Source organism: Sylvia atricapilla, chromosome 10 (genome assembly GCF_009819655.1).
Source record: "Sylvia atricapilla isolate bSylAtr1 chromosome 10, bSylAtr1.pri, whole genome shotgun sequence".
NCBI classification, from domain to species: Eukaryota; Metazoa; Chordata; class Aves; order Passeriformes; family Sylviidae; genus Sylvia; species Sylvia atricapilla.
In genome coordinates, this window is record NC_089149.1 from 8,998,005 (window position 1) to 9,025,644 (window position 27,640).

Consider the following 27,640-nt stretch of genomic DNA (forward strand, 5'->3'; position numbering starts at 1 on the left):
AGGATCAGCACTGGGAGGCTGCTACACCAGGTTTAGAGATTATGGTAAATTGAAAAATGTTCATGGAAAATGCCAAAGATACTTTTCAAACACCTCAGCAGCTCAGCTTCCTGAAGCCACAAAGGGCTGCCATATACACAAATACTAGTCAAAGGCAATTAAAGAGTCTGTAATTAGTGGAAAGGAAAAAAATGGTTCCTATGTTAAGTATTTATATTGTCTGGAAAAGTCTTGTAAAGTGTAAGTGAACCTGTTCTTCATTAATGTTCCTGTTTATGTGAGAGAGGACAGGACAGCTGAACAGGATCTGTTAAATCAGTTATCACTCGATGTCATCCGCTGTGTGATTGAGATTAGTTCCGGCAGTTCACCATGAATCACAAATTTAGATTTGTCTCATTATTTCTAATTCAATGGCTGATGGAACACAGCATCAAAATAGTAACCACTTGATATTTAGCTGTTATTAAATTAAATGGCAGGATAGCACTAGTGAAATATGGAAGATCGCATCCTGACATTTTATATGACAGAAAACTGTGCCCTGGTAGAAACTGATGTCAGAGTCAGTGTGGATTTGCATGTGTGCATGGGGAGATAAGGCGAAGCTGAAATCACTGTGATTTGGGGATGTTGGAGCTGTCATTGCTGCTTAGAAATGAAGTTGGAAACATCAGTACCATTATGAGCATTAATATCTCTGCTTTGTGGTGCTGTCATTCCTGATGGCCACGTGCTTTCCCAGATATTCTTCCAAAAGGAAAGCTCATAAATGAGCCTGGGATAGAATCATGGCCAGGACAGCCCTTAAGGCAGCTGGAGCAGGTTGAGTTGCCTGAACCCATGGGAATGGCACTGTCCAAAACAAGGGGCATAAGCACCACTCATGCAGGTGTGCAAGAGGAGACATGCAGGGCACTTTAGAGAGAAACTGCACCTCAAACGTGGGCAGGTTATTGATGCCTGTGTGTGGGTGTTTTCTATTCCATCGTGCAGAAATGTCCAGGGGATGAGAGCCCAGCATGTGAGCCATGGCAGCAGCAGGATGTCAGAGGGAAGCTCACAGCACCAAGACGGGGTAGCTGTGCTTTTCAGAGCCATTGCATTTCTGTTCCTGCCTGATCTTTTTTAGAAGTGAGTTTATTTAACACCCATCTTCTAATAAAGTCTGGTCTTTTTCAGCTTTTAAAAGTATTTTTAAAGTCTGCTGATGTTACCACAGAAGGCCAACGAAGCTGAGAGGAGATCTGAGAGAAGCCCAGCTCCCACTCATAAGTAGGTGCTGACCCTCTCAACTTTGGCTGTGTTGTGTCACCTCCAGTTAGGCTGCTGAGCTTTAAGGGGTGTCTTGGAGAAACCTCCTCACACACCTCCCATCATTCCTCTCTCTTACATTCTTCATTGCTTCTGTGTTATTTCTCACATCTTCCTCAGGCTCCATTTTTGTAATGGTGTTTGCAGCTGCTCAAGCATACAGAAGAAGATCTGGCTATAAAGGAAAATACAGAAAACATAGAGAGGCAAAGCTGAATATTTTGAGTTCATGTAGCTCTTGGAGAGGCTCAGAGCCTGTGAATCTGTGATGCTCATCTGATGCCCTTCTCACTGAAAATTTAAACACAAAGGAAATATAAGTAGTAAAGAAAGAAACCCAGTATTTCTAGTAGTATAATGAGGAAAAAGGAAACTAGTGGTTTCTCAAAACTGCAGTATATCAGGAAGGCTCTCTGGCAGATGGGAAACTTAATGGCTTTTTTTGCTTTTATTGTCAATGAAAATGGCCAATGCATTCAACTCTACTGGTTCAGGGAAGATTTCTGTCTAGGATAGGAAGGAAAATTTAGAAAATAGCCAGATAAACATGATGTTTTCAAATTGGCTGAGCTGATTCATCCCAGGGTACTTAGAGGAACAGTATCAGCATCACAGCTATTAGCAATTATCTATGAAAACCTGAGGAGGGTGGAAAAAGGTCAAACATCAAACATTTCCTTGTCTTCAGAAGGTAAGAGAAGTTGCAGTGTTATAAATCAGTCATCCTGATTGCACTTCTCAGAATATCCTCAAATAATCAAATTTAAGCATTGGAAGGAAAGCAGAGTCAGTGCTCACCAAATAATGTCAAAGTTACTTAGTTCTATTTGATGACATTGCTAGAGGTCTGTTTTCAGGAGAGAAGATGTTAATGTCATTTACTGCTCTTTAATGTGGCTCTGACACTATCTCACAAACTCGGTAGAAATGTGGGGTCTCTGAAGCTTGGTAAAACTTCATGGAAAAGTCAGGAAATGCATATGAATAGTACCATGTCAAACTGGAAGGATACACTGAGTGGGATTCTGTCCTGTATCTAGTACTATTCCATATTTAATGGAGGACCTTGATAGTTAATAAAAGCACCAGAACTGGGTAAGGCCTAAATTCTTGATGCCACCAGATCCAAACTGGTGTCTGTACCAAGGTAAGAAAGAGGTATTCCCAAACTTGTTTAAATTCAAAGAAACTTAAATGCATTTTTTTTGGTATTTATTACCTTTGTGAAAGTGTGAAAGTGCCAGAACATGGATACTTCTCCTTAGTAGTTTTAATGTCACGTAGCTGAAGAGGTGAGAACCCTATTCCAGCATCTCTCATTTTTCCCTCCTTCCTTTTTTCCTGGAGTTACAATTTTCTCTGGAAAATTTCTCTGGGATTTTTTTCTTGATCATTATGGTTTCCACAGAACAGTAAGCTGCAGCAGAAGGGTACATTTTAGTTTTGCAGTGACTCAAAACACATCTAAAAGCTATAGAATTCAAACTAAAGTTTGCTGTCCTGAACTAAAATATTTTCCTTGGATATTCTTGAATAAAAGACTTAGTGGAAAAATCAGGACAGTTTCATTAGGAATTGCTGAGACAGTTAATTTTAAACTGTATTAATACATTGAAATAATTGGACTAAAAATGCCAGTGAACTGTATTAATTTGAAGCAATATTTCAGCTGAGTTTGGCATATCTTTTGCTTAGTGATTAGCTTATGAATTCCTCCTAATATCTGCAAAGACATCACAGCCTGTGGTATTTTTAGCCAAACACTCCACTTATTTGCCATCCTGGTGTGTGAGATTCTAATGTTAAAGGAATAACAATAACAAAATTGCAGCCTTTTCCCCGAACAGTTTATGAGACACAGCAGATGAAACTTGAGATGAGCTAATGTGAATATATTCTGTGGTCAGCTGATGATTTCTACAAAGCTGCATTTTAAGGAGCATTACAGACAAAATGAAAACAACAATTGGAGTGTTTTATATGATGATTTTTTGAAGTAACTTTTCTGAGCACTATAAAAGTGCTTATTTCAGCAGTGCAGTCACATGAGCATCGGCTCTGCCTTGTAAATGCAGGTTGGACTGACAGCTCCAGGCTGTGGGTGACTGGTTTCTCAAGTAAGACAGGGAGCATCCTTTGGCCTGCTCGTGGGTAGTTTTGGGAAGGGATAAATGCCAACTACCCACCCCTAATATTGAGAGTATCCGTAGTTTCAGCACTCACGGGCAGCAAACAAAACCCCAGAGATGTGCGGGCTGTTATGGGGACCTGCAGGCAGAGGTACATGGGATTTTTCCAGGCTTGCCACTCTCTGACATTATTGTGGCAATGGCCTGTCCCGGCAGAACGGGGCACAGCTCTGTGGGAGCTCCCCGATTGGGATCTCCCCCGTTTGGGGATCTAGTCTTGGCCTGTGTGTTGGGTCCGATGCTGCAGCTAAGGGAAGCTCTCTGTCCTTAAGCAGGAGCTGTCAGGATGCTGGCTATTCAGCTGGCTCCGCCCGGGTGAAGCGGGAGTTCCACAGCACAGGACGATGCCGTGTGGATGTTTCAGCCGCTCCGAGGCACCAGGCAGAGGGCAGCAGAGGCCGACGGCTGCTGAGCAGGAGCTCATCACACCTTCATTTGCGGACAGCGTGGGACTGGTTGAGGATGAGATTTAAATGCTACGATACAGTGTTCTTAAAAGATTTCCTGGACCTTCTGGTAGAACGCAGCGTCTGCTTGGTTTCTTGATTATATGGATATTATTCACCAGGACTATGCTCTTCTGCTCTCTGATCAAGATAAAAAGGTCATAATTTTCTCTGTACTCACAATCTCTCCTACGAAAGGGAATTCTGTGCACCAGGGACGCTCCCAAACAAGTTACTGTGTGTCTTGCATTAACTTTCATTTTCTTCAGGTGAGATAGTGGCATTTGACCAGACCCAGACACTGGAAAAACAAAGTAATTACACAGTTTGAAATGTGGGAATTATATCCATGAGGCTTAGAAGCAGAATATTTATTTAATTTGCTCTACCTCTCTCCTTTCCTTTCTGTTAAGTGCTTCCAAGAGAAAAGTTTGAGATTATTACAACAAACAACCAACCAACCCCAGACTCACACGAAATATCACCTCCCCCCCAAAAAAGAGTAAATGAAAACAAACCAGGAAATATTGAAAGACATAATTATGTCTATTCTCCATCGTTTTTAGCTTGTTGTTGGTCTTTATCTAGGTTGAGCTTCTGCAGTAGGGGAGTTAATTAGGACTAAAAAAGCCTTTTATCTTTATGATGAGTTTGACAGGACGCTTTACACAGAGCTGACCAAAGTGATTCTCCTTGATAAATGCCATCCTCTGATCAAAGAAAGCCCTGTACTCCATGAATCTGAGCAGTAAAAAATGTCTCCCTACTTTTCTCTAATTGTAGAATTATAGATTTGTTTAGGTTGGAAAACACCTCTCAGACTATTGAGTCCAACCATAACCAGAGCACTGCCAAGTCCACTAGTAAACCATGTGCCAAGTGCCAAATCTATACATCTTTTAAATACCTCCAGGCATGATGACTCCACCAGTTTCCTGGGCAGCCTGTGCCAGGGTTTGACAACCTTTTGAGCACAGGAATTTTTCCTAATGTCCAACTTAAAACATCTCCAGCACAACCTGAGGCCATCTGCTCCTGTCCTACCACCAGTTACTTGGGAGAAGAGGCCAATCCCCACTTGGCTACAACCTTCTTTCAGAGAGTTTTAGAGAGGGATAAGGTCCCTCCTGTCCCTCCTTTTCTCCAGGCTGAATAATCCCAGAGCCCTCAGCTGCTCCTCCTCAGACTTGTGCTACAGACACATCACCAGATCCATTTCCCTTCTCTGGACACAGTCCAGCACCTCAACGTCTTTCCTGACAACTGAACAAGAAGATCTGCAGCCTCTGAGGGCACTTCTTTTGTTCTCTGTCTCCAGGTCCAGAACTGTGACCCTGTGCTGTCCCATGTGTGTTCGACATCCCCATTCTCTTCCATAAATCCTTACTCCAGCTGTCACACATAGCCAGACGATGCAGAAAAGCTGAGAGGGACAAGATGTTTAGGAGGATATGGATTGTTTTCTGTGGTAGAAGATGGTTTTCTCAGTTTATGTGAGAAACTCAGAGATCTCTCTCAGGAATATTAGTGCAAGAAATAAAATTTCTTGCAGCATAATATCTACAGGAGGAATAACAGTTTTGACCTCAGGTGGAATTTCTCAATCCTTTCTATCACAACACTCATGGAATTTTTTTTGGGGGGAAAGGACCTTTCTAGACATTGCTACTGTATTGCACAAGCAATAACATCATAATTGGAACAATAAATAAAAATTAGGTAATTTTTTTCATATATTTTACTTGCTTAGTTTTGTGAATATGTCTAGGTACTGCAGTTATTTCACGTGCAATCAGTTGAGAAACTTGTGTCTAAAGTTGGTACGGCATTGTCTTTGCCAGTACCAACTGTTAATCCCTAGATACTATATAACAAATTAATATGCAGTCACTGCCACCCAAATTGCCGTTTGATCATTAAGTAATTGTCAAATGCTGAAAGCTGCTGAGTGTGCTTGCCATCTTTCTTGAAAGTCACACTGGCTGAGTTGCCATAGGTGCTGGAAGTTATTTCCTGGAGGCAGGCAGTGGATGGCAAAGCTGTGAGCAGCATTGTCTGAGTGCTTTCTTCCATAAGACACTCAGATAAATGTGGAGGGGAATTGGTTACCATGTACCATGTGTCCCTCCTTTCCTCCCTCCCTTAGAGAACTGATAGAAAAGCAACAAAGAACCGTCAGAGAGGCAGATGTTGGGACAGGGCAGATTAACGGGGCCTGTCAGGGCACAGTCCCGGCTTTAAGTTCAATTTTGAAGGGAATTTCTTGCCACACACAGTGTGTAACTCTAAATCCCCTTGTTCCCTTCATATTAGCACTATTGCAGTGCAAGTCCCCATCACTCAGCTTTCCTTGGAAGTGAGGAGAAAGATCTTCCCTGAAGAGGGAAGAAAGGCACAAATCAGACTTCTGGCCCCTGCACTTCAGGCATGGCTAATTGTCACTTTGCCACTTTAATAAAACAGATGTTTTCTGCTAGCAGCTTGATGCAATTAGTGTAATACTTCAAAGAGCTGCTGCCCCTGCCACTGTACCAGAGATAGAGGAGTGTGTGATGGAGGATTATTAAGCTTCTGTGCTACTGCTTGGGGTTTTTTCCTACTTAAGTTACAGAAAATCAAATACAGAAATGTCCCTTAAATCTTTCCCCAAAGTATTTTTGGATGCTTATTTAGGTTGCTAAATCAACCTCTCAAATCTAAAATGTTACAGAAAAGAGCTCTGCCTGAGAAAAAGCCTGCAAGGAATGATGGTGTAATTGAAGACCGAGCTGCCAGTCACACTTTTGGCCAGGGGATGTGTTACCTCCTGTGGGTTATGAGCCATCCTGACCCTCCATAATGGCCATGTGGCTGCTCCTATCTCAGTCTTCCCTTGGTTTCTGCCTCCTGTAGCTTGACTCTTTGGCACACCCTAATTAAAGGCTTTGAAGGCTTGAAAATACCTGGCTGCTAAGGATTACAATGGGAAGTGTGAGGTGGAGAGTGGTAATGGAGTTGGTACAGGTCCATGCATATGAATCTGGGATAATGCATTGCAACAAGTTGAGTGTAGTAATTAGAGTACATTACTGAATTGTGCTGTTTCTGCCTTTCATGTTTTGCATCAAAGTTCCTACCATGTAAATTTAGGAGTATTAATACTTGCTTGATTAGAAAGTCTTCTCCGTTACACATTTTAATTATAAAAAAATCCTGTAGTGCTGGGTAATTTCTTGCCTTTATATGTAGAAATAGATATCTTTGTCTTGATACACCTCAAATGTACTTAATAATGATAAAACACCCTGTGATATTTCTAGAGTGTGAACCAAAAAAGGGAAGCTGTTGCTTATTCTTAGTATTGTATAAAGTACATTGAAGTTCTAGGTCGGTGCTTAAGATCTACCTCAAATATTTTTGGCATTTTTTTTGTGCTAAAAGATATAACTACATTGAGTCAATCCTCAAAGCTGATGCCTGCAGTTAAAAATGACTATCTGCCATGTGTCTATTCTGAGCAGTGATAGACTGACCAGGCCATTTCAGACTGCTGGGGCCTGAGTGGAACACCATGCTCAGAGCCATCCTCTGTATTTGAGGCTATTTTGAGGTCAGTATCTTTATTCTGGAGGATGCCCATTGTTCTGCTTTAGAGTTTGTTTGTCCCTGATGTGTCTGAACACACTTGTGATCTCCTGGCCAGCCATACCAAGATAAATTTCCTAGAAACCCTCTTTTACTCTGTCACTCCACAAGATTGACTGTGACACCCTTGAGTCCTTGGCCAGTTTGTAGCTGAGGCAAGTTTGGTGCCAAAACTTTTGCACTTCTTGGTGCAGAGCTTGAGGAGATTGCATCTAGCTTTGTGCTCCCAGTCCTCTTGGGACAAACTGCTCTATGTTGTGTGGCCTTACTTCTGATTACACTGCAGCAGATGCAATGGTTGTCACCTCTGTCAGTGATCTGGCTTCCTGAGTTTCACAGTTTTCTCAGTCATGAAATTTGCAAGCTTTGCAAACACATTTTTAGGTTTTCTTAAATGATTTAAAGTAATGGAAGAACATTTTAAATAATGTAACTTCGATGCCATTGCTTTATCAACTAAGTTTGTAATATTTTCAAATTAAAAAATTTGAACAGGTAATTTTTACCTGTTTTATCATACAGTTTTCTCTATTCTGTGAAATTTTAAGACTGGAATGACTACATAATGCTTCATTTGGATATCATTGGGGTGAAAAACTTGGGCAGCCAGCTACTGGTCTTGCTTTAACTTTGCCTTCACCAGTTCCTGACCTATGTTCAGTATTAGTGTTCAGTATTAGTTTTCAGTATTTTCTCAGCCATTTGCTCTTTGACTGCAACTCTCCTGGATTTCAAACTGGATGTATTTTTTGTGACAAACTGTTATGACACACACTTCTGAGTGTTTAATTTGTCAGACTTTATGGGAGTCTCTCACTGAGTTTGTTTATTTAGGTTGACTTAAAAGTGCTCTGCCATCACTGTCCTGTCATTGTGGCTTTCATTTTCTTGGCAGTCATCAGCTGTGAGCTGTGAGGAAACCACTGATAGAGACTGAGATGATAAATTGCTCCAGCTTATAACATTAGCACTGCACTTTACTGTTTTTGCAATACTTTTGCTGGTGCTTCTCTCAGGTGTTTCTGAAAAGATGGTATTTGTGGAGTTTGGACTTCTAGTTTTACTCTACAGGCCTGTACATCCTTTCTTACTCATTAGCAGCAGTAATACAGTGCTGGTACCCTACAAAAAGGATCCTAGTGTAAAAATATTAATTTCAACCTCTTTTTGTGAAAACAGAAACTGATTCTTTATGTCAGGCTTGAAAATATATCCATCTTTTTACTGTCTTTTCCCATTGATTTTCTTAACCCTTTGAGGGATTTTGTTTGCATCTTCAAGCTTGTTATGCAGAAATTATGGAGATGATCCCAAGTACTTTGCATTTTCCAGCATTATGAAAAACTCATCTAGCTATTCCTTACATAGAGGTATCATGCAGTTCCCACTAATCTACCCAGAGAACATCAGGTTACTCTTTAGCCAAACTCTCTGTCACAAAAGGTCTTGCAGCAATTAGGACCAGGGGTGCCAGTCCCATTTCTGTTGCTTTTCTCATTTTTATTTTGGATATTAACATTATTTATATTGTTTTTTCCCACTCTTTGTGCCACCTGAATTGCAGCCTTAATGCTCCTAGATTTTAGGCTCATTCCACCTGGTGAATTTTGCAAGTTTCTGAAGACAATTGTGGGAAAAGATTCAAAAAGCGCAGCAATGTATTGTGCAATTTCCACTTCTAAATATTATTTATTTGAAGACTCACTCAAGGCAATTAACTGCTTCTCTGTGCCCAGTGTATGAACACTGTCTATGCTTCAGAGATCCTAATTCCAATGCGACATTCCCTCTTGCCAAATGTGTTACAGTTTATTCTTTGTATTGAAATATCGATGTCCCAGAGCTGATTTTAAACCTTTGCTTGCTCAAGTGTTTCAGGACCATGCTTGTTTGATTGTTGCATTACCTGCACAGCTTTACTTTTGCAAGCACTATACTAATCTTCCTGAGACTTACTTCACACTATACTTTTAAGTCCACTAAAAATCTCAACTTTGGCTTCCTGATAATTCTCATTAAAACTTTCTGGTTTTGCCTCTGTGTCCACTTCTTTGGACTGCCCTATTTTTGGCTTACTATCTTTTAGGTAAGCTGGGTTTTCTGCCAAAAATACAAACCCAGCAAATAATCTGTCCAGAAGAGGATGCAACAGAATCACAGAATCATTGGGTTGGAAGAGTCCTCCAAGATCATCAAATCCAACCCAATCCTAACCTCAACTAAACCATGGCACCAATTGCCATATCTAGTCTTTTCTTAAACACATCCAGAGATGGTGAATCCACCACCTCCCCAGGTAGACCATTTCAATATTTTATTACCCTTTCTGTAAAAGACTTTTTCCTAATATCCAGCCTATATTTCCCTTGGTGCAGTTTAAGACCGTGTCCTCTCATTCTGTCAGTTGTTGCCTGAAGAAAGAGACTAACCCCCAGGTGTCCAGCCACCTTTCAGGAAGTTGTAGAGAATGATAAGGTCACCTCTGAATCTTCCCTTCTCCAGGCTAAAGAACCCCAGCTCCCTCAGTTGTTCCCCATAGGGTCCATGTGAACACAAGATCCTGATTTTCTATCCAGTACAGCTCATGCAGGGACATCAGGTACTGGTGGAAGTAACTATTCATGCATCTGGTTTCAGACATTTGGAGAAGTTTAAAATCACTGGAAAAGGAAAGCTAATGGTAACATCTGGCAGGATAAATTGATGGCTGGTTCATTTGGCTTCATCCTGCTTCTGACACTGGTGATTTGACTCCAATTAAATCTGACTCATGTTCTGAAAACACTGAATTCATTTACTGATATCAAAATACTAACACAATATCAATATGAAACACCTAAAATTAAGCAATGGAATCTAGACTAAACAGAAAAGAGATGAACCTGGTTACATTTTAGGCTATTCATAAAATGTATGTAATTTCTACTGGCTTCAGTTGTCTGCACACAGAACTATCTTTCTTCCTTTTATTTATTTATTTTTTTTAATTTGAAACTGATACTTTGAAGAAACAAATTTTTCTAATTTTACATTTTGCTGATTTCAGTCTCATGATGGGCAATGGTACCTAATTTACAAATTTACCTGGTTTTAGCAAAGCCGTGGAACACACCTCAGCCCAATTCCCACCATGTTGCCTAGTATATATCACAGATAAGGTGATAAAAGGTACTTGTCCACATTGCCTTCTCTGTACAACACAGGCACGCCTGTACCCACAAAAGCTCCAAAGCTTGGCCAGCTGAAGGAGATGGATGGCTATCACTGAGTCACATTACTTTCTTCATGCTGACAGGTTTGCAAAATACATTTATGTCTGTGTTGGAGGGCACAGCAGTTTCTTGTTCAGACTTGAACTCATTTTTAGTGACGACACTTTCTCTTTGCAATGCAGGTTTGAGTCCTCTGGTTACTGGCACACAGATCTTTCCCCCTGTCTGTGCTTCAAACTCAGGGTGAATTCATTCATTATCAGAGGACAGATTTTTTTAATGTGTCCTATAAACTTATGGAGAACTGGTAATAATAGTCAGGATTCTGAAACTGACTAAGAAATGTAGAAAATAAACCAAGGTACATGAAGCTTTCAATTAAGTCACATTTTAAAAAAATGATATAAAGAACTGGACTTCCATATTTAATTTTTTTTAATATAAAAATGTTAATGTTGTGATTTTTAAAATTATTTAATTGTAACATGAGTTTTTAAGCAGTGTGTCATTAGTGCTCACTTGGTGAAATGGGCTTTTTTCCATCTACTGGAGAAAAAAGTTTGAACGCTCAAGGCCAATTTTTCAGAAATCACATGTAGCAATCTCATCTTCAAATTGCATCTTTAGTCTGTAACTAGACTTGCTTTTGCCTGTGTAAACTGTGTGTACTGGCAGGCAAATTTGAATTTACAACCATATTTAAATGATGCTTGTGACTAAAATGCCTGGAACATCTTTCCTATTCTAAGTACACCCTATATATCCAATCCTACCTATTGTAAATACATACTCTATGCTATTGTAACTATATTCTATGTAACTGTAGTCTAACCTATATATAACACTCATAATCTGAATTAAGTCATTCTAAGGTGAATCACTAAGTATGTTTTTAAAAGCAGATGAAACTGACTTTCACTCATCTCATGTCCAGTGGTCAGCACTGGCTCTCACCTGGTGTCACTCCAATCCAGATCTCCCAATGGACACCAGCAGTTCCCTGGCACAAGCTTCAGGAAAAGTACCTTGAGTACAAGTGATTCCACATTCCAATACTGAGGCTTGCTGTAAACAGAGAGATGTACTTTTGATCAGGTATCAGTTTGATATGTCTCAGTATGGCAAATAAATGGGGTGCAGGGAAAGGGCAGGCATTGATGAAGAGGGAGGGACAGAGGGAGGGAAAGGAACTGAGACAGTGTAGAACTCAGTCTGCAGACAAAACTGGTGGAACAAGAAGCAAGATTACTTTTTCCCAGCTCCTGTACCCCCTTTTTGATAGAGACAGCTATAAATCAGCTGATAAATTAGCTCAGAAATGCTAACAGTAACTCAAGGTTTTATAGTCCTGATAATTTTTCTGTTAATTGTTGAGTTTTTCAGGCTGCAAAAAGCTTGCAAGCAATTCCCTCCTGGACCAACTCCTCTCCCATTGTTTGGAAACTTGGTGCACTTGAAATTTCAGTTTCATCGGGATCTTCTGATGGAGGTATTTCTTTTAATATATTCTTAATTGGTTATTTTTAGACATGACTTTAAAAAGTGTGATTAATTTGAAGTTTTTTAAAAAGTGTGGATATATAAAGACCAATTGATTCCTAGAACCGAGTCACCTTCTTATGTGGAATATGTCATCTTCACGAGAAACTTAATGCCCTAAAGAATCAAGTCAACTTTGGGATGGAGTTTACAACTTGTTATTAAACTTGGAGAATACCAATAATCTAAAAGACACTTCTGCATTGCTAAGTGTGAAGCTATATCCACTGTAGTGACTATATAGCTATATTTATATATACCCTGTAGCTATATTTGCTATCCCTATGGAAAATTCTCACTGGCATTGCCAAATTTGATCACAAAGTGGGTAATATGGTGCAGGTATGCTTGTTGTACAGGAAGAGCATTTGCTCCCCATCTTCCAACAGCTCCTGAAAACTGTTTGCCACTTGTTGTTAGTCACAGCTGCAGTAATTCCTCTAATGGTTTGCAGGTGACTTCTAGTTCAGGTGGATGCCTAAGAGCACACATGGGCCAATGAGTGCAGAGCAGACTCAGGCTGTGGTGCCCTAGCAGGAAGAGAAAAGCCAGAATCTAAAAAAATATGAGGAGAAACAAGTGTTTGATGTGATCAATTAGATGTAATTTTCGTGTCACCTCAGACACTGTCTGCCATCTTTTTTGCACAATTGTGGATGTGCTGGAGCAGAGTCCATAGTTATACAAAGCTTTTTTCACATGTGGTTGGAGTTCCTCTGCCATACACCCATCCCTGCTTGGATACCTCTGCTGAGTCCAGTGCTAAGTGCTCTCCTCAGTACTGTGAGGAAACCTGGACTCAAATGGAGCCCACTGGCACTTCATGGCTGCTGGCCAATGTTTGTGTCCATGCCCTCTCCTGGAGCATGCAGATGGTGCAGGTTTTATCAGCTTGTTTCATTTTGCAAAGGCAGGACTCGCTGGAGGCACAGAGCCCCCAGGGTGGTGCAGAGTGTGGCTGTTCAACTAACAAGGTACAGAATGTTTGGGTTGGAGGCAATGCAACATAAAGTACAAAGTTTTCTTTCTTTTGCTGCAGGGTTGCTGTAGAATGTGCTTTGAAAAGAAAATAACTTCCCCCTGGGGTAAATAAAATTGGCTGCTGAAAGCCTTCTTCTCAGCAAAACAACAGCTTCTTCCTGCTTCTAGCTACAATTATATGCATGGATGATGTTTTCAGCACAAAACTGTCCACTGAGCTGGCAAATAGCAGCTGCAGTGTCTGTTCAAGATCTATATATGAGGATTCATCTGTTCTTTTTCTGGCACCTTTCCCACTTACAGCTGGCAAAAACTCACGGTAGCATGTACACTCTGTGGTTCGGGTGGGTCCCAGTGATTATACTAAATGGATTTCAAGCAGTGAAAGATGGCATGACCACACACCCTGAAGATGTTTCTGGGAGGCTGCTGTCACCTTTCTTGAGGGCATTGGCCAAAGGAAAAGGTGAGATTTCCCTGCCATTAATAGTGTAAAGGAATGTTGATTTGAAAATTATTCTGCTTTGTTAGACTCTGCCCTCCCATTCAGAATGATCTTCCATCAGATACTGTTCAAGTCCTCTGGCCTTTGAGAATATCTTACTGTTTGGCATGGTGCCTTTTGCAGTGAGCTTTCCCTAGCCTAGGAAACACTCCAGGTTGTTTATATTTGACCTTTTTTCTGTATTCAAGATGGTTGTATGTGATCCAACCCAGAACCTAGCAATTAATTGACTGTTGTCTCTTCCAGGATAGAAACAGGGCCCAAACGTTCCTTATCTTTCACCTTCATCACCTCAACCTACAATCATCACATTAATTGATCTATATCTCCACAAACATACTGTCTCCTGAACTCTACTCTGTGGAAATTCATCCAGTTATTCCTGTTTTGAGTGTGATTACTTGAGCATGGCTAAAGCAGACCTACTAAAAAGGCATCTTAAGGTGTTTCAGGGTTTTTTAAAACATCAAGAAATTAAGCAGTCAGAAAATCCTTAGATTGCTCTTTTCAATTATTAACTACATTTAATATTAAGAACAGTGGTCTAGTTGTAGTTTGGGTATGTTTGGCTATGATTTTTGGTTACCAATATTTTCACCTAAAGATACTTGTATCACAGTGTATTCCCTGATTTACTCCATGTATTTTATAATATTTAAATGAATTGTTCATGTCTATAAGAAAATATTAACATGCCAGGAAACACCCTCAGGTATTATACTTGCCAGTGGTCGCACTTGGAAGCAGCAGAGACGTTTTGGAATAATGACTCTACGTAATTTGGGAATGGGGAAAAAAGGCCTGGAGCATCGAGTGCAAGAGGAGGCCTCTCACCTGGTGGAGTTTTTTATGAACCTAAAAGGTATCTTACCTGCTAAGAAATGGGGCACTTTTCAGTCTGGATATGAATCCATATCTTCAGTATGCAAACTTACCTACCCCTTCTAGGTGATATATCCAAACTTACCACAGCAAAAGAGCAGATGGATCCTAGAATCACAAATATTTCTTTCTTATATAGCTCTTCATACATCTAGTGAAACTGGAAACTTCTGAAATTCCACCTCCATGGACTGATAATTTGTCTCTAATATATTGTACAATGGCATGATGCTGCTGAACTGCGCAGCCAAAACATTCTCAGGCTGCCTGCCAAGGGTAACTGAAGAGTACTGCAGAGATTAGTAATTTCCTTAAATTTCAATGACATTGGGTTCCCTGCATATTTTAATGTCCACCTGTAACTATTGGCTAAGTAACTGTTGGTAAGAGAAACATATTTTAATGTCCACCTGTAACTATTGGATAAGTAACTGCTGGGAAGAGAAACAGAAAGTAGGAGGTGTGAGGGAACTTCAGTGTATTTTCAGGTTAATCCTAGAGTCCATGACAGGATGATTTCTATTCAAATCACTTTTTATGAATATCTGTTTCATAATTTTAGAAAAAATCATCAGACAGAGATATGATCTACTGCTCACAGCTGAGACTGCAATAGTTTCATTATATTTACTTTGCAGTTCCTGTCTGTCTGTTCTTCTTCTTAAACCTTCCCACATTCCTCTAGGATTTCCTTGTAATTATTTTTTTTACATTTTTGAACAGGTCTGTCACTGGCTTCCCTTAGTTCTTTTCCAGTGGCACTACTTCCTTCTCACATTCTCTCTTTTCTCCCTCGGCACAGCTGAAGACAGCAGATTTCATGTGATACCCTAGAACAGATCTTAACTGTACAACATTATTTCAGGAAGGGCTATGAAATTGTTTTAGAGATATGAGAAAACAGTGAGAAATATGAGTTCAACAGTGTCCTTTTTTCTAAGATTAGGTTTTATTTTCATTAATTCATACTAAAGTGCCACATCTCTCTCCTCATTCACACTCCAGCTGGATAAAGATTTTATTAAATCTTTAGTAATATCTAGTCCTATCTGTATAAGGATCACCTGAAAAAAACACTGAGAGTGAATTCAAATTACCATGTTTGCAGGAAGACCTGTGGATCCTTCTTTCCCTCTTTTCCATTCTATTTCAAATGTCATTTGTGCTGTGGTTTTTGGATATCACTTCTCTGATGAGGACAAAACCTTCCATGAACTGATCCATGCTACAGAGAAAATATTCAGGTTTGCAGGCAGCTTTGTTCATCAGGTGAGTAAATCATGTGCTGTTTTTTTCTGAAATAGGTAGAAAGTAAAAGAGTAGATACAAAAACGGATGTTCACTAAATACAGAGTAACAGGCAAATGTAGGCCGGGAGCTAAGAACTGACCTTGGGGAGGGACCTTATGACTGCATCCTTGGTTTAAAGGCCATTTTTAGGAGCTGTCTTGGGCTTTTTGCAAGCTTAAGGGCTTTAAGTCCTTTGGTATTTCTGAAACTATTAACAGAAACCCTAAAATTTAATTTGAGACTGCAGTTGGTAATATATTTGAATTCTGCAGTGCTGTTCCTCTCACTTCTATTTACTTCTCTCCTCCAATAATGGCTATTATTGAACTTTCGTGCTTTTTATCACTCTACAAATCATATGCTGAAAGTTTTCTTTTTTCCCCTACCTCACAAATGATAAAATTTTCATTATTAATCTTTTCCTTACTGTGTTATAGCTCACCATTCACACATTGCAAAAACAATACATACATTCTCTGACAGTCTCACAATACAAGTTCAGTCAGATTTTTTGTAGCTCCTTCCCACAAAACACCATAAAGACCAACTCTGCACTTGAAGCATGTGAAGTGCACTTGAGGTGTTCCTCATGAATTAGACTTTGTGGCTCAGACCCTTAAAGAGGGACAAACTGTGTGTAATGGGGAATGTGGATGGTACAGCAAATTTAATTGGCATTTGAGTTTTATAGGAAAAGGCAAACTAAAATGCTGATGTGGCAGTAAAGCTACTTAACAAATCTGTCACATGAGACTAGTACTATACAACTTTTCCATAGTTAAAAATACAAAAGTAGATTGAATTTGTGGATGATCAAGACCAGGAGACCTTAAGATACAGAGGTGATTCAGGATATCCTGCAGGAAGAGTTTGTTAGCATTGTGGACTGAAGTTAAGAGAATGGAAAAAATTGTAATAGTACAAAATGAAATTACAAAACATTTTAGGAATTGATGAGATTAATTAATAAGATTAATTATTCTAACCTCACTTACTATGAGTTTAGAACATTTCAGTGCAAAGGCTAAGAGGAAAAGAATTGGTGTAAACTAACAGATAACAGGATGAAAAAGGCAAACAGGATCTTAGGATATTTCCAGCACTATTTTCCTTTGAGATTCAGTGAAGTGTTACAGTAGGTTCTGAAATGTAATAATCTGTAAGACATATTCTAGGGTCTTTTGTTGTGACATCTTTTGTTGTGATTCTGAAGGGAAACAAAGGTGGAGAAGTGGTAATGAAGTAACCTACAAAGTGTCACTTAAAATTAGAGAAACTTTGCTTATTCGGTCTGAAAGAACAAGGAGAGGAGATAGAACTGCTCTTTGCTGGGCAAGGTGAAATGGCAGATGCTGCACAGACAGAACTATCTAAGACAGAGGACAGTACTTGGAGCTGACAAACGCGTGTGTAGACACACTCAGTAGGCTGAGGATGTAATATTATTAACCATCAGAACAATTATTGCTCCTTAGCAGTCATGAGGACTTTGACTAGGAAAACTAAATTAGCCCTTATCTTAGAGTGATATCCACACCATAATTCCTTTCATGAGCTCAAAAAGTTCCATCAGTTACTTGAGGCTGCAGACTTGTTAATTTTAGTAGCCCCATGGTATCCAGAAAGGATGTCCTTACATTTTGAGTGTGTGGGAGCTGGGGTCTCCAACCATGCAGGAGTGAGGTCATATAGTGATCTTCATTAGCCAAGTGAACTTAGAGGCAAGAGCAGAGTGTTGTCAGAATTGCCTTGACCCCTGGCATTGTGTCAAATTACTATTAAAGCTTTCCCACATGATGGCAAAAGTCTGCTCAAAGCAATGCTAATTTGTTTGTTCCACTATCACCATTTCTGGGCAGGACAATTCAGACTTTTGGTGAGTCTAAAAGCACCTTTATCAGTGACAGAGAATTCATGGTACTTTCTTGTGTGTCACTCCTGCAGATGTATGAAATCCTGCCCTGGCTGCTGTGTCGCCTTCCTGGCCCTCATAAGAAGGTGTTGGCTTGCTATGATGTCCTGAGTTCTTTTGCAAGGAAAGAGATCAGAAGACATGTAGAGAGAGGGATACCAGCTGAACCACAGGATTTCATTGACTTTTACCTGGCTGAGATTGAGAAAGTAAGTGTTCATTCTGGCTGATCATGCTGTTATGAAGTATAAGGTCAAACAGACCATTAAATCACTCACTGTGACCCTTCCACCATAGTTTCTTACATTTCATAAGCTTCTTAACATGAATACAATATCTTGGGACTTACTAACTCACATGTCCCAGAAGGGCATTCGAGTTTTGTATTTTGGTTACATGAATGAATTACCATCAAGTATGATAGGAGGGGAAACAACGAGCTCTAATCTGCTTTCCATAAATATCCATGATTATACTTCAATCCTGTAATAAATATGAGAGTTTATTCCTCTAGACCACATAACTTTGGAAGACTACCTCATCTTCCACAGGAAGGCTCATGTCTACAGTGGGTTTAAATACACATGCACAAATCACTGCCCTGAAATAGCAGGCATGCCTCTTTGAGCTCCAGTGAGTGTGCTCCAGCACTGGCAGTCCTTGAACCACATAACTGTCTGGTTTCTCCCTTGGCAGGCAATCGTTACCTCTATGTTACCTACAATTTCCCCACTGTTTGGGGCATGGCTGACTTGGCCCCTATATTCAAATTGAACAGCCTAGAACACAATTTCACAAACAATGCCATAATCAGCATTAATCTTCTTCCCTATCCAGGCTGTTATTTTCCATAGTAGGAGATGGCTCTGAGCCAGAGAAACTCTGCCAAGAGCATTATGGTTTCTGCTTCAAACTTTTCAGGAGGTAAAAGAAGCACCTTTTTCCTGGGGTAGATGAAGTTTATGTAGTTTCTACCTCTGGTCATAAGCTTTCAGCTAGTCAGGCTGCTGTGTCCTCACAGTGTTGGCTCATGGGCTCTGAAGGGAGCTGATGCAACATCTTACACTTAGTATCTGAGTGAGTGTGAAATAAGAATTTTAGAGGCAAGGATGCAGCTTCCTCTGGTGTCAGTGGTGCAATTTATTGCCATCTGTTAGTTTGAAAATGTTTTTGCCTAATGTATTTCTCAAATTGTATTTTAATTTTACTCCCTTATTATTCAGAAGGAAATACATGGGTACCTCTTGCCCATCAGTTCACGTTTATTCTGAACTGAGAAAAGAAATTACTCTCAAAATGATCTGTTGAAATTCTTTAATTCAGATATATTTTCCTTTGGCATTTGCTAGCACCATTAGATACCAAGACCAAGGAGTGACATGTTGTAGGGCACTTATAAGTAAGTGCTCATAGGCTAACTGCAAACTTGTAGTGTGCTTTGAAGTTTTTGTGATTAAGTCCTCAAGCATAGAATTGCCTTTTTATGATGAAAGAATAATCCACCTCATGAAAGACAGCAATGCTGACTTACTGTGCCTGTTTGGGAAACTACTAAATTCTTAGTATGCATCAAAAACTGTAATTTTGACTATTCTTTGTGCACATGCCAGCTGTGGAAGTCTCACAGCCCTCACACAGAGGGCATATAGGATAACCAAATGTTTATGTTTTAACTTCAACTTTTATCACCATATACAGTCTAAAGAGGGGGCCAAGCCCAAGTATGATGAAGAGAATTTGGTACATGTCATAAATGATCTTTTCCTTGGCGGATCAGAGACCTCAAGCACTACATTGTACTGGGGACTGCTCTACATGGTGGTGAATCCAGATGTCCAAGGTGAGAGTGGTGGGATTTTCCTGCTTATTTTTATTATCCTCTACTAAACTCAGGCATTAAATAATATTACATCACAGGGTATTAACCTAACCTACTATGTTGAAATAATACATTTTTCTGTTGCTCCAAGAAGAGCAACCAGAAAAGTCGCTAAAGTATTTTATGCATTTTTCTCCTCTGAAGTGGTGAATATCTCTCCACAGCAAAAGTGCAGAAAGAGCTGGATGTTGTTCTGGGTCCTTCCCAGTTAATTTGTTATGAGGATCGGAGAAGACTGCCCTACACAAATGCTGTGGTTCATGAGATTCAGCGTTTCAGCAACATTGTCTTTGTTGGTGTCCCCAGATTGTGTGTGAGGAACACAAAACTACTGGGATTTCCTGTCAAAAAGGTACTGTCTTTTCAGGTTCTGTTCTTCTTTGGCAGAGAGGCATCCAGTTTTGTAACCAGTCCTCCATCTATAAATTACTCTCTATTAAACTCAGGAATGTGGTGCCTGGGGAAGAGCTAGTATTTGTGACTCCAGGAACGAAAGAAGTCTTCTACTTAGCATGTAGATGCTCACACAGCTGATAAGACCTCTGCCAGGGAAGCCTCAAGTTCCTGCCCATCATCAGAATTGCAGAGACCAGCTTTGCTTGGCAGGGGTTGGACTGAGAGGAGAAACTGGTTTGCCAAAGTACTGGTTAAGACATTCCTGCCCAGCTTGGCATTTGCCCAAATGCCAACAAGCAACATTTTTATCCATCAGGCATAAACCCATGGGTGACAGGCACTAGTAGCTGGAACTGAAACAACAGTTTCTTCTTTGCAGGGCACCATTGTTATACCAAATATAGCATCTGTTCTGTATGACCCTGAGCAGTGGGAGACACCTCGACAGTTCAACCCAGGCCATTTTCTGGATAAAGAAGGAAATTTTATACCTCGAGAAGCTTTCTTACCATTCTCAGCAGGTAAATCCACTGATAGTCTGAACTGATCTGACAGATGAGATGATGAATACAGAAGTATGAGATTATGGTATTTCACAGAAGTATGAGATTGTGGTATTTCTTCAGGTAACATCTTCTATTTCTACTGTTTGCCACTTTTAAAGAACATTCCTAGCTTGTTTCTGCTGAAGAAGAGGCTTCTGTGCTGTGTGACCCCAAACAGCTCATAGGACACTGTGGTGGGAATCCCACTGTAACTCCTGAACCTCTTGGGCTGGCTGCGTGCTGCAGTCATATACAAGTTTTGTCTGTAGTATTATTTACATGTAGTTATTTTCACGAGAAGTAATTTGTCCTGTGTGTACTGGAGTTATTTCCAACCCTTTTTAAAGAAGCAAGCCAAAAGAAAAGCAGAAGGCATCCTAACAAACACAGGATTACATTCCTGCTTATGGAACTGAAAATCCAGTTGCAAAAGAAGGAAACAAGGTAACAATGCACAGAAAGTTAGTAATCATGCCTAGCAGTAACGTTCCTGCTTTCTGTTTTTGTTGATAGTCACTCAAATGTACATACAGAACTGGTTTCTAAATTCAAATGGCTATTTCTTTCCTTATATTCATCTGCTATCTGGAAATCTGGATGTAATATTCACCTTTTGTGCTCACACCATTGGTGCCAAGGACTGGGAATTCTGGGAAATGAACAGTGGGCCTCATGCTTTGCCTATAAAGTGACCGAGCCTCTGTTCAACTGCAAATGCCACTATTAAGTAATTTTGCTCTGCTGATGTTAACTCACTAAAGTATGTGCAAACAGCTGGCAGATGTTTTGTGTATGGTCCTGAAGTTCAATATCTTCTGGAAAAGCAAAATAATTATTTTCTGTCAGGTCAGGAAACAAATTATGTTGGCACCTCATGGATTTTCATTGAAATTTTCATTTTGTGTCTCCTAATCTATGACATTGGACGGGATCTTTTTGAGAGGGAATTCACATAGTTTTAGATCTGTGACTTTCATGGTGCTCTCCTTGAATAAAACAAACCTCACTTCTGCTTTCAACAGGACTGAACTAAGTGATCGTGAAACTGAAAAATTCCTGGATACTCACTGTCCTTCCCCTCTTCCCTCTGCAGGGCACCGGGTGTGTTTGGGGGAGCACTTAGCGAGGACCGAGCTCTTCATTTTCTTTGCCAGCCTCCTGCGGGCGTTCACCTTCCGGCTCCCTGAGGGCGTGACCAGGATCAACACTGAGCCCATTTTTGGGGGCACTCTGCAGCCCCACCCCTACAGGGTTTGTGCCATTCCCCGCTAGGCTGCAGCAGCCAGGGGCCAGCATGAGACAGCCACTTTTACCTCCGTGAATTTTCTCCCAAGTGTATAAACCTCCTTCTGGATATTGATGTTAGTCAACCCCAGAGCTATTCAGAAAGTGGATGCAAGCCAACAGTATTTTTTTTGGTCTGGTCTTTGTGAAAGTCACAAATATTCTCACAGGGATCTTGACCATATTCTCCTCTCCAAGAGCACTTGAAGCCAGATGCTGTGGTTCCCAGCTGATGCCATGCTGTGTCTCCTTGTCCTGGTCAAGCAAAATCATCCTCATGCTCAGTCCTGAGCAAACCCCAGGAAAATTCAACAGAGTATCTCAACAAGAACTGAGTAGGTGCCATTTCTGTGAGCGTCCTGATGAGCTCAAGGAATTTGACTGCGGAAAGCACACTATTAAAGCTCTCTTTTGGTTTTATTTTCTTGAACTTAGCCTCTTGCCAAGAGGTTGCAAAAAAACCAAACCAAAACCACATTAGAATGCAAGTGCCTTCCCCTCTGAATCTGACATTAAGTATCTCCCATATGCTAGGTGAAGTCATTCTAAAGTTGAAGAAAGAAACTTAAATATGCTGTTTACAATTAATGCAAATGTGTGACTTTGCAGGCTAATTATATTATATTGTCAAGTTGTTAGTGTTTTATTTTTAATGATGTCAAATCACACTCATTATAAATCCTGCTTGGACGAGGCATTGAATGTGAGATGAGAGAGTCGCTTTGCCTGTGAGTTTTGCTGCTAACTCCATGACAGAGGAATGTAGAGGCTTTGGAAGGAAGATTCTAGGGGCTACCTGAACACTCAGATAGTCTTCATTTTCTCTGTGCCCTTTACTTTTTTCATTGCAGCCCTCATCACACTTCCTGGTCTCCATTCAACTCTCCTTTGCCCTCTTTCAGTTCTTGTTCCTGCCCACCTTTTATCCATATAAACTCTATTTCAGGATTCACCTTGATGTGATGACATCAAGCTTCTCTCTCCTTTATTTTCTGCACAAGTATTGGTAGAAGAATCCATGCTGATCTGAAAAACAATCACCAGTGTGTTTTCAGGAGGGAGCTTAGAAAATATCATTTATTTGTTCTTTAAGGGTCCAGATTATGGAAAGAAGAGCACAGTAACTATGGAGGGCACACTAGAGGTGATTTAGTGTAAGAAAAGACATAAATGACATTGTGATGCAGGAATTCTAAATATCTGTAACTTAAGGTAGCTGCTCCTTGGCACTGATTCAACTCAAGAGTAGACAGTTTGAGCACACAGCTGGAGGCAACAGCCAAGTTCCTCTGTAACTCTGTTAAAGTAAAGTGGCAGAGAATTCTTGTATGCAAATCACTTTTGGAAAGGATTCAAATGTTGGAGTTGAGTAGAGCTTCCTGTAAACACTACTGTAAACTTAGCATCAAATTTGTATTGAGGACCAAAAGTACTTTTATGTTGTCATATAAAGTATTTATAATTAAACCATTGTAGTACATCTGAACTTCCTGAACATAAATTGTAGGAGAATGTTACTACAGAGAAGTGAGAACTGACCAGATCCTGGCATGCCTTGTAGCTCTGGCAGTGGTCTGCTCCAGCACAACCCAGCACCAGCAGGCTCACAGGGCTTTCACAAAGCAACAGCTGCAATAAATAATCCAGTCTGTTACTGCATGTAGCATACATTCCAGGGTCTACACACTCCTACTCAGCCTCCTTTCCAGCTTTATCCACGCTTCTCCTCTACCCTATCCACCCACATCTGCATCTCTCCAGTAAACCTGTGTCTCAGTTTAAAAGACAGATCTTTGCCAAGGAAGGCAGGAACCTCACTGGGAATGGAAAATATGACCCCCTTCTCTCCACATTATTATAACTTTGAAATTAGGGGGGTTTCTGGCAAAGACTTGGGGAAAGGAATAACAGTTCTGGACTAGAATGTCTACATACCGAGACAAACAAACAATGGCAGCAACACCAAACAAAACTACAAAAAAGTCTCAGTCCTCTCTCGGCTGTCAAGCACCTTCCCCATCAGTGCAGTTCCGGTTATTGCCACCAGGGGCGCTGCTGGCCCCCGGCCGGGCAGGGCAGGTGCGATGATTCCCCCGCGCCTGCAGAGGGCGCTGTGGGCGGACTCGGCCGCCTCTGCCTGTGGTGATGGTGGCCGGAGAGAGGGAAAAGGGCTCCCCTTGCAAAACTCACTGTGAGCAGCCTCAGTGCCACTCCGGATGGTGAAACGGGCTGTAGCAGGAACCGCAGAGATGAGCAGACCCAGGGTGGCAAACAAAGTGTAACCAAAAGCCCTGAGGCGGTGGCAGGAGCAGTGGGGCTCCGGGGACTCAAGCTGAAGTGTATCCAAAATCCCCAAAGCAGCGGCAGAAAAGAACAGGGGCCGGTTGGACCTGGGATGAGACAGAAGGTGGAGGGGGGTGTGTTGTTTCAGGTTTTCCCCTGGCTGTTACGTGTCCATGTGACATCCTGGGAATGGCAGCTCTCTCTCTGGAGAGCTTTCAGAGCATCTCCTGGCATCTAGATCCTCCTTCTTTACTGTGTTTAGTGCTGTGGCCAGCTTTGTCCTGGCTCTTCTGCAACATTCTGTACCATGTGTGGAAAATTGATTTCAATTAGTCTCAGTAAAACTTGCTGAATGAGGTATGGTTTATTTGCAGGGATGGTACAAAGGGATCTGGCATTAGGCTTCACTTGATTTACCATCCTCACTGGTGATTAAGGAGAGCTGAAGAGTCGAACATGCCTTGCAATGTGACATTTTAAAATTATTCTAAACTCCTTTCAGAACTCTTAGAGGAAGAAAAAGGGGTTTATGGGTCTGACTGAACATAAAACACAGGAAAAATAGTCCTAAATTATCTGGGTCATTCTCCAGGATGCTCTGAGGAGCCACTATAAATCTGAATGAATAATCTGTTAAGGTGATTTCACAGAGCTCATATTAGCTGGAGCAATTCAATGGCTTTATATGCACGTGGAAACATAGAAATGAATAAAAAAAATGTGGGTTTCACTGTAGATTTCTCCTTTCTTCAGAGACATCCACAGGAAATAAGGCAATCAGATTTAAAAAAAACACAGCAGCTATGAACCCTATCTTTTAGATTAAACCAAAAGGCTTTAAAGTTTCTTCTTCCCCTTCCTCCATGTACTGAGGGGAATAATTTAAATGAAATTTCCATTCAAAATAGCTTTCCTCTTTCCCCAAGGGGGAAATTGTAAGTCTCAGTAGGAGCTGAGAGACTACAGTGTACTAGGTGAGAAATAGCTGGTGGGAAAGTGTCATATATTAAACAGAATTCATCTCAGCAGCCTCTGCCCTGCTGAAGGTTCCAGAAAAGAAAAATTATAAGGAGTGAAGCAAAACACTGGGAAGGAGAGAAGCCTCTTTCCTACTGCTGGAGTAAAAAGAGTCCAGCTTTTGTCCTGATAAGCACAGAAGATAGACAGGGAGCAGCGAGGAGTCAAGGGAGCATTCAGCAGTCCCTGTTTTAATTTCCTCCACAGCAGTGTCACAGCTGTGCTGAGAAAAGGAGACCAGACCCCCCAAGCCAGCTCCTCTCCCTATCACTGAAAAAAGACTGTGCTGGCTTCAGATAGCACCACAGCCAACATGACATCTGCAGGAAGTTATGCAGCTTGGGTATTTAAAGTAGCTAGCAGATAAATGAAAAATAATCTAAAGATGCCATGTAAATGAGGGGTGCTATATGTGGAATAATGCTGTATCTGTAGCTTACTTTTGTGAAAACAAATGTTACTGCCAGAGCCCATGGAAAAAAGCATGGATTTAGGAGAAACTTCTAAGACTCAGAGGGAATGGTGCTAGTCTGTCCTGAACCATCATCATCGTGTCAAAACATATCTCTTGGGAAAGTTAAGTAGTAGATCTTACTACTGTCAAAATATACCTTGGATACTTCAATATGTTGAGATCTTCACAGGAAGGTTTTCAGCTGTCAGGAGCTTGTATGTTTGGCACATTCTTTGGTAAAGAAGGAACACACAACTGCTGCATTTTCTGGTGTCACCTTGGGCTCTCTCCTGCAGGATGGCGCAGGAGGAGAGTGATAGGGGAATGGGATTCTATGAACTTGTCCTAAAGCTTTCACTGATGTAAGAAAATCTCATAAAGTGTTCAGAATTCAGCAGATCAACAAATCTCTACAAGAAACACCTGCCATTGAAAAACTTCCAGCTCGATCTTTTGCTATCATTCAAATCTTTTTAACACTGCCTTTGAGACAGGGTGCTTTTTCAGACACAAAGGGACAGAAACTTACAAGATACTACTACTTTCTACTGGTCTTCACATTTACTTGATTTGGAAAATCAGATTCTGCAAACTATTGTTTGCTAAAGTCATCTGGAGTTGATGACTGTATATGTTGTAATGTTGGCTGTACTCTAAACTCACCCCTCTCATGCCTGAAGATTAAAGGCAACACCAGCTCTGCAATATGACAAAGACAACCTGGTCTGGGTCCGCCACGTCCTCTTTTTGGCAGGAACAGAAACCACAGCGACCACTTTGCACTGGGCACTGCTCCATATTTTGACTTATTCCAGAAAAGATGGGACACTAATGAGGTCACATGCAAAACTGCTTGGATTGTGCTTTCTCAGAGAACACACCAAGGTCATCACAAAGGTAAACATTTGTGAAACTGCATCCAGCTGGAAATTCATAGTCTCTGTGAGCTGACAAACACACCTGATTTATTGAGAATCACGGGCTCACCCAAGCCCCTTAGCTTCATCTTGCTGGCTTGCACCTTGGCAAGAAGTAGCAACTCTTTGTTCCTTTCCGTGGGAGTCGGGATGAGAGGAGAGGGAGCCGGGCACGCAACAAGCCTGTGAGATAACTGGAGATTACAATGTCTCTGCAGCTGTGCTGTGAGCACAACCAGTTCCCCAGGCCTCTCCCAGGGTGGTCCTGATGAGACAACAGCCTTGATAAATTAATTGCACATTCATTGAGAGAGGGGAAACTCCCATCCTTAATATACAGCTGCAACACGGGATTAAAGGAATACCTTCCTTACATGCCACCACTGTCTTTTGCCAGCACAGTCTGTTCCAGGCAGTGGCAGACCCCCTGAATGTCCTTCAGATTCCTGATGCTGAGAATTCTCTCTCAGAGAAAGGTTTTATCTGGGGGAGAAAGCAGTGCTGGCAACTCCTGGGCTCTTGAGAAGTATTTTGCAATGCTTCATTGTCTTTCACAATGTTTCTGAGGAATAACAAATTCATTAGATTTGTTTTCAGTCTTCTATAAAGTTCTCCCATTATTATGTCTCTCCATTCCTGAGCCATCTATACACTTTATACCTGCAAAATCTTATTAGGGCATTAGCTGAGGATGTTTTAATGCATTAGAAGGAAACAATCACCAGAGAGTGTAATATAATTTCTGTACAGGGTAGTTCTCTGTTTACTGTCACTGGGGTGGTTAACTGGGAATGTATTTGTGACAGCAGCAGCCAAGGGCTCTGGGCTGCAGCTGAAACGATCAGTGAGTCTGCCAAAAGGGGTGGTCCTGCCCACTTTTGTCCTTGGCCATGTTCTCACTCTGCTCAGTGAGGCAGCAGCCAGCAGGTGAGACTGCTGAACCAGCAGAAAACTATTACTGCAACTAAAAC

At 40.9% G+C, this 27,640-nt stretch overlaps 1 protein-coding gene across 1 annotated transcript; it reads left to right on the plus strand.

Annotated features, from left to right (window-relative positions):
* Positions 1-11,984: 11,984 nt before the first annotated feature.
* LOC136365431 (cytochrome P450 2J6-like) lies at positions 11,985-22,112 on the plus strand. Its single transcript, XM_066325889.1, has 9 exons — positions 11,985-12,274; positions 13,609-13,771; positions 14,523-14,672; positions 15,801-15,961; positions 17,927-18,103; positions 19,593-19,734; positions 19,938-20,125; positions 20,549-20,690; positions 21,808-22,112. Exons 1-9 carry the CDS (start codon positions 12,104-12,106, stop codon positions 21,984-21,986), a joined length of 1,473 nt encoding a protein of 490 aa, XP_066181986.1. The 5' UTR covers positions 11,985-12,103; the 3' UTR covers positions 21,987-22,112.
* The last annotated feature ends 5,528 nt before the right edge of the window (positions 22,113-27,640 follow it).

What these genes read in the sequence shown, in the direction of transcription:
- LOC136365431 (XM_066325889.1), top strand. Translation starts at nt 12,104, where the DNA reads ATGCTAACAGTAACTCAAGGTTTTATAGTCCTGATAATTTTTCTGTTA. An exon ending in TGGGATTTCCTGTCAAAAAG is followed by an intron (nt 20,126 to 20,548) that starts GTACTGTCTTTT and finishes TCTTCTTTGCAG; the next exon opens with GGCACCATTGTTATACCAAA. An exon ending in TTTCTTACCATTCTCAGCAG is followed by an intron (nt 20,691 to 21,807) that starts GTAAATCCACTG and finishes TTCCCTCTGCAG; the next exon opens with GGCACCGGGTGTGTTTGGGG.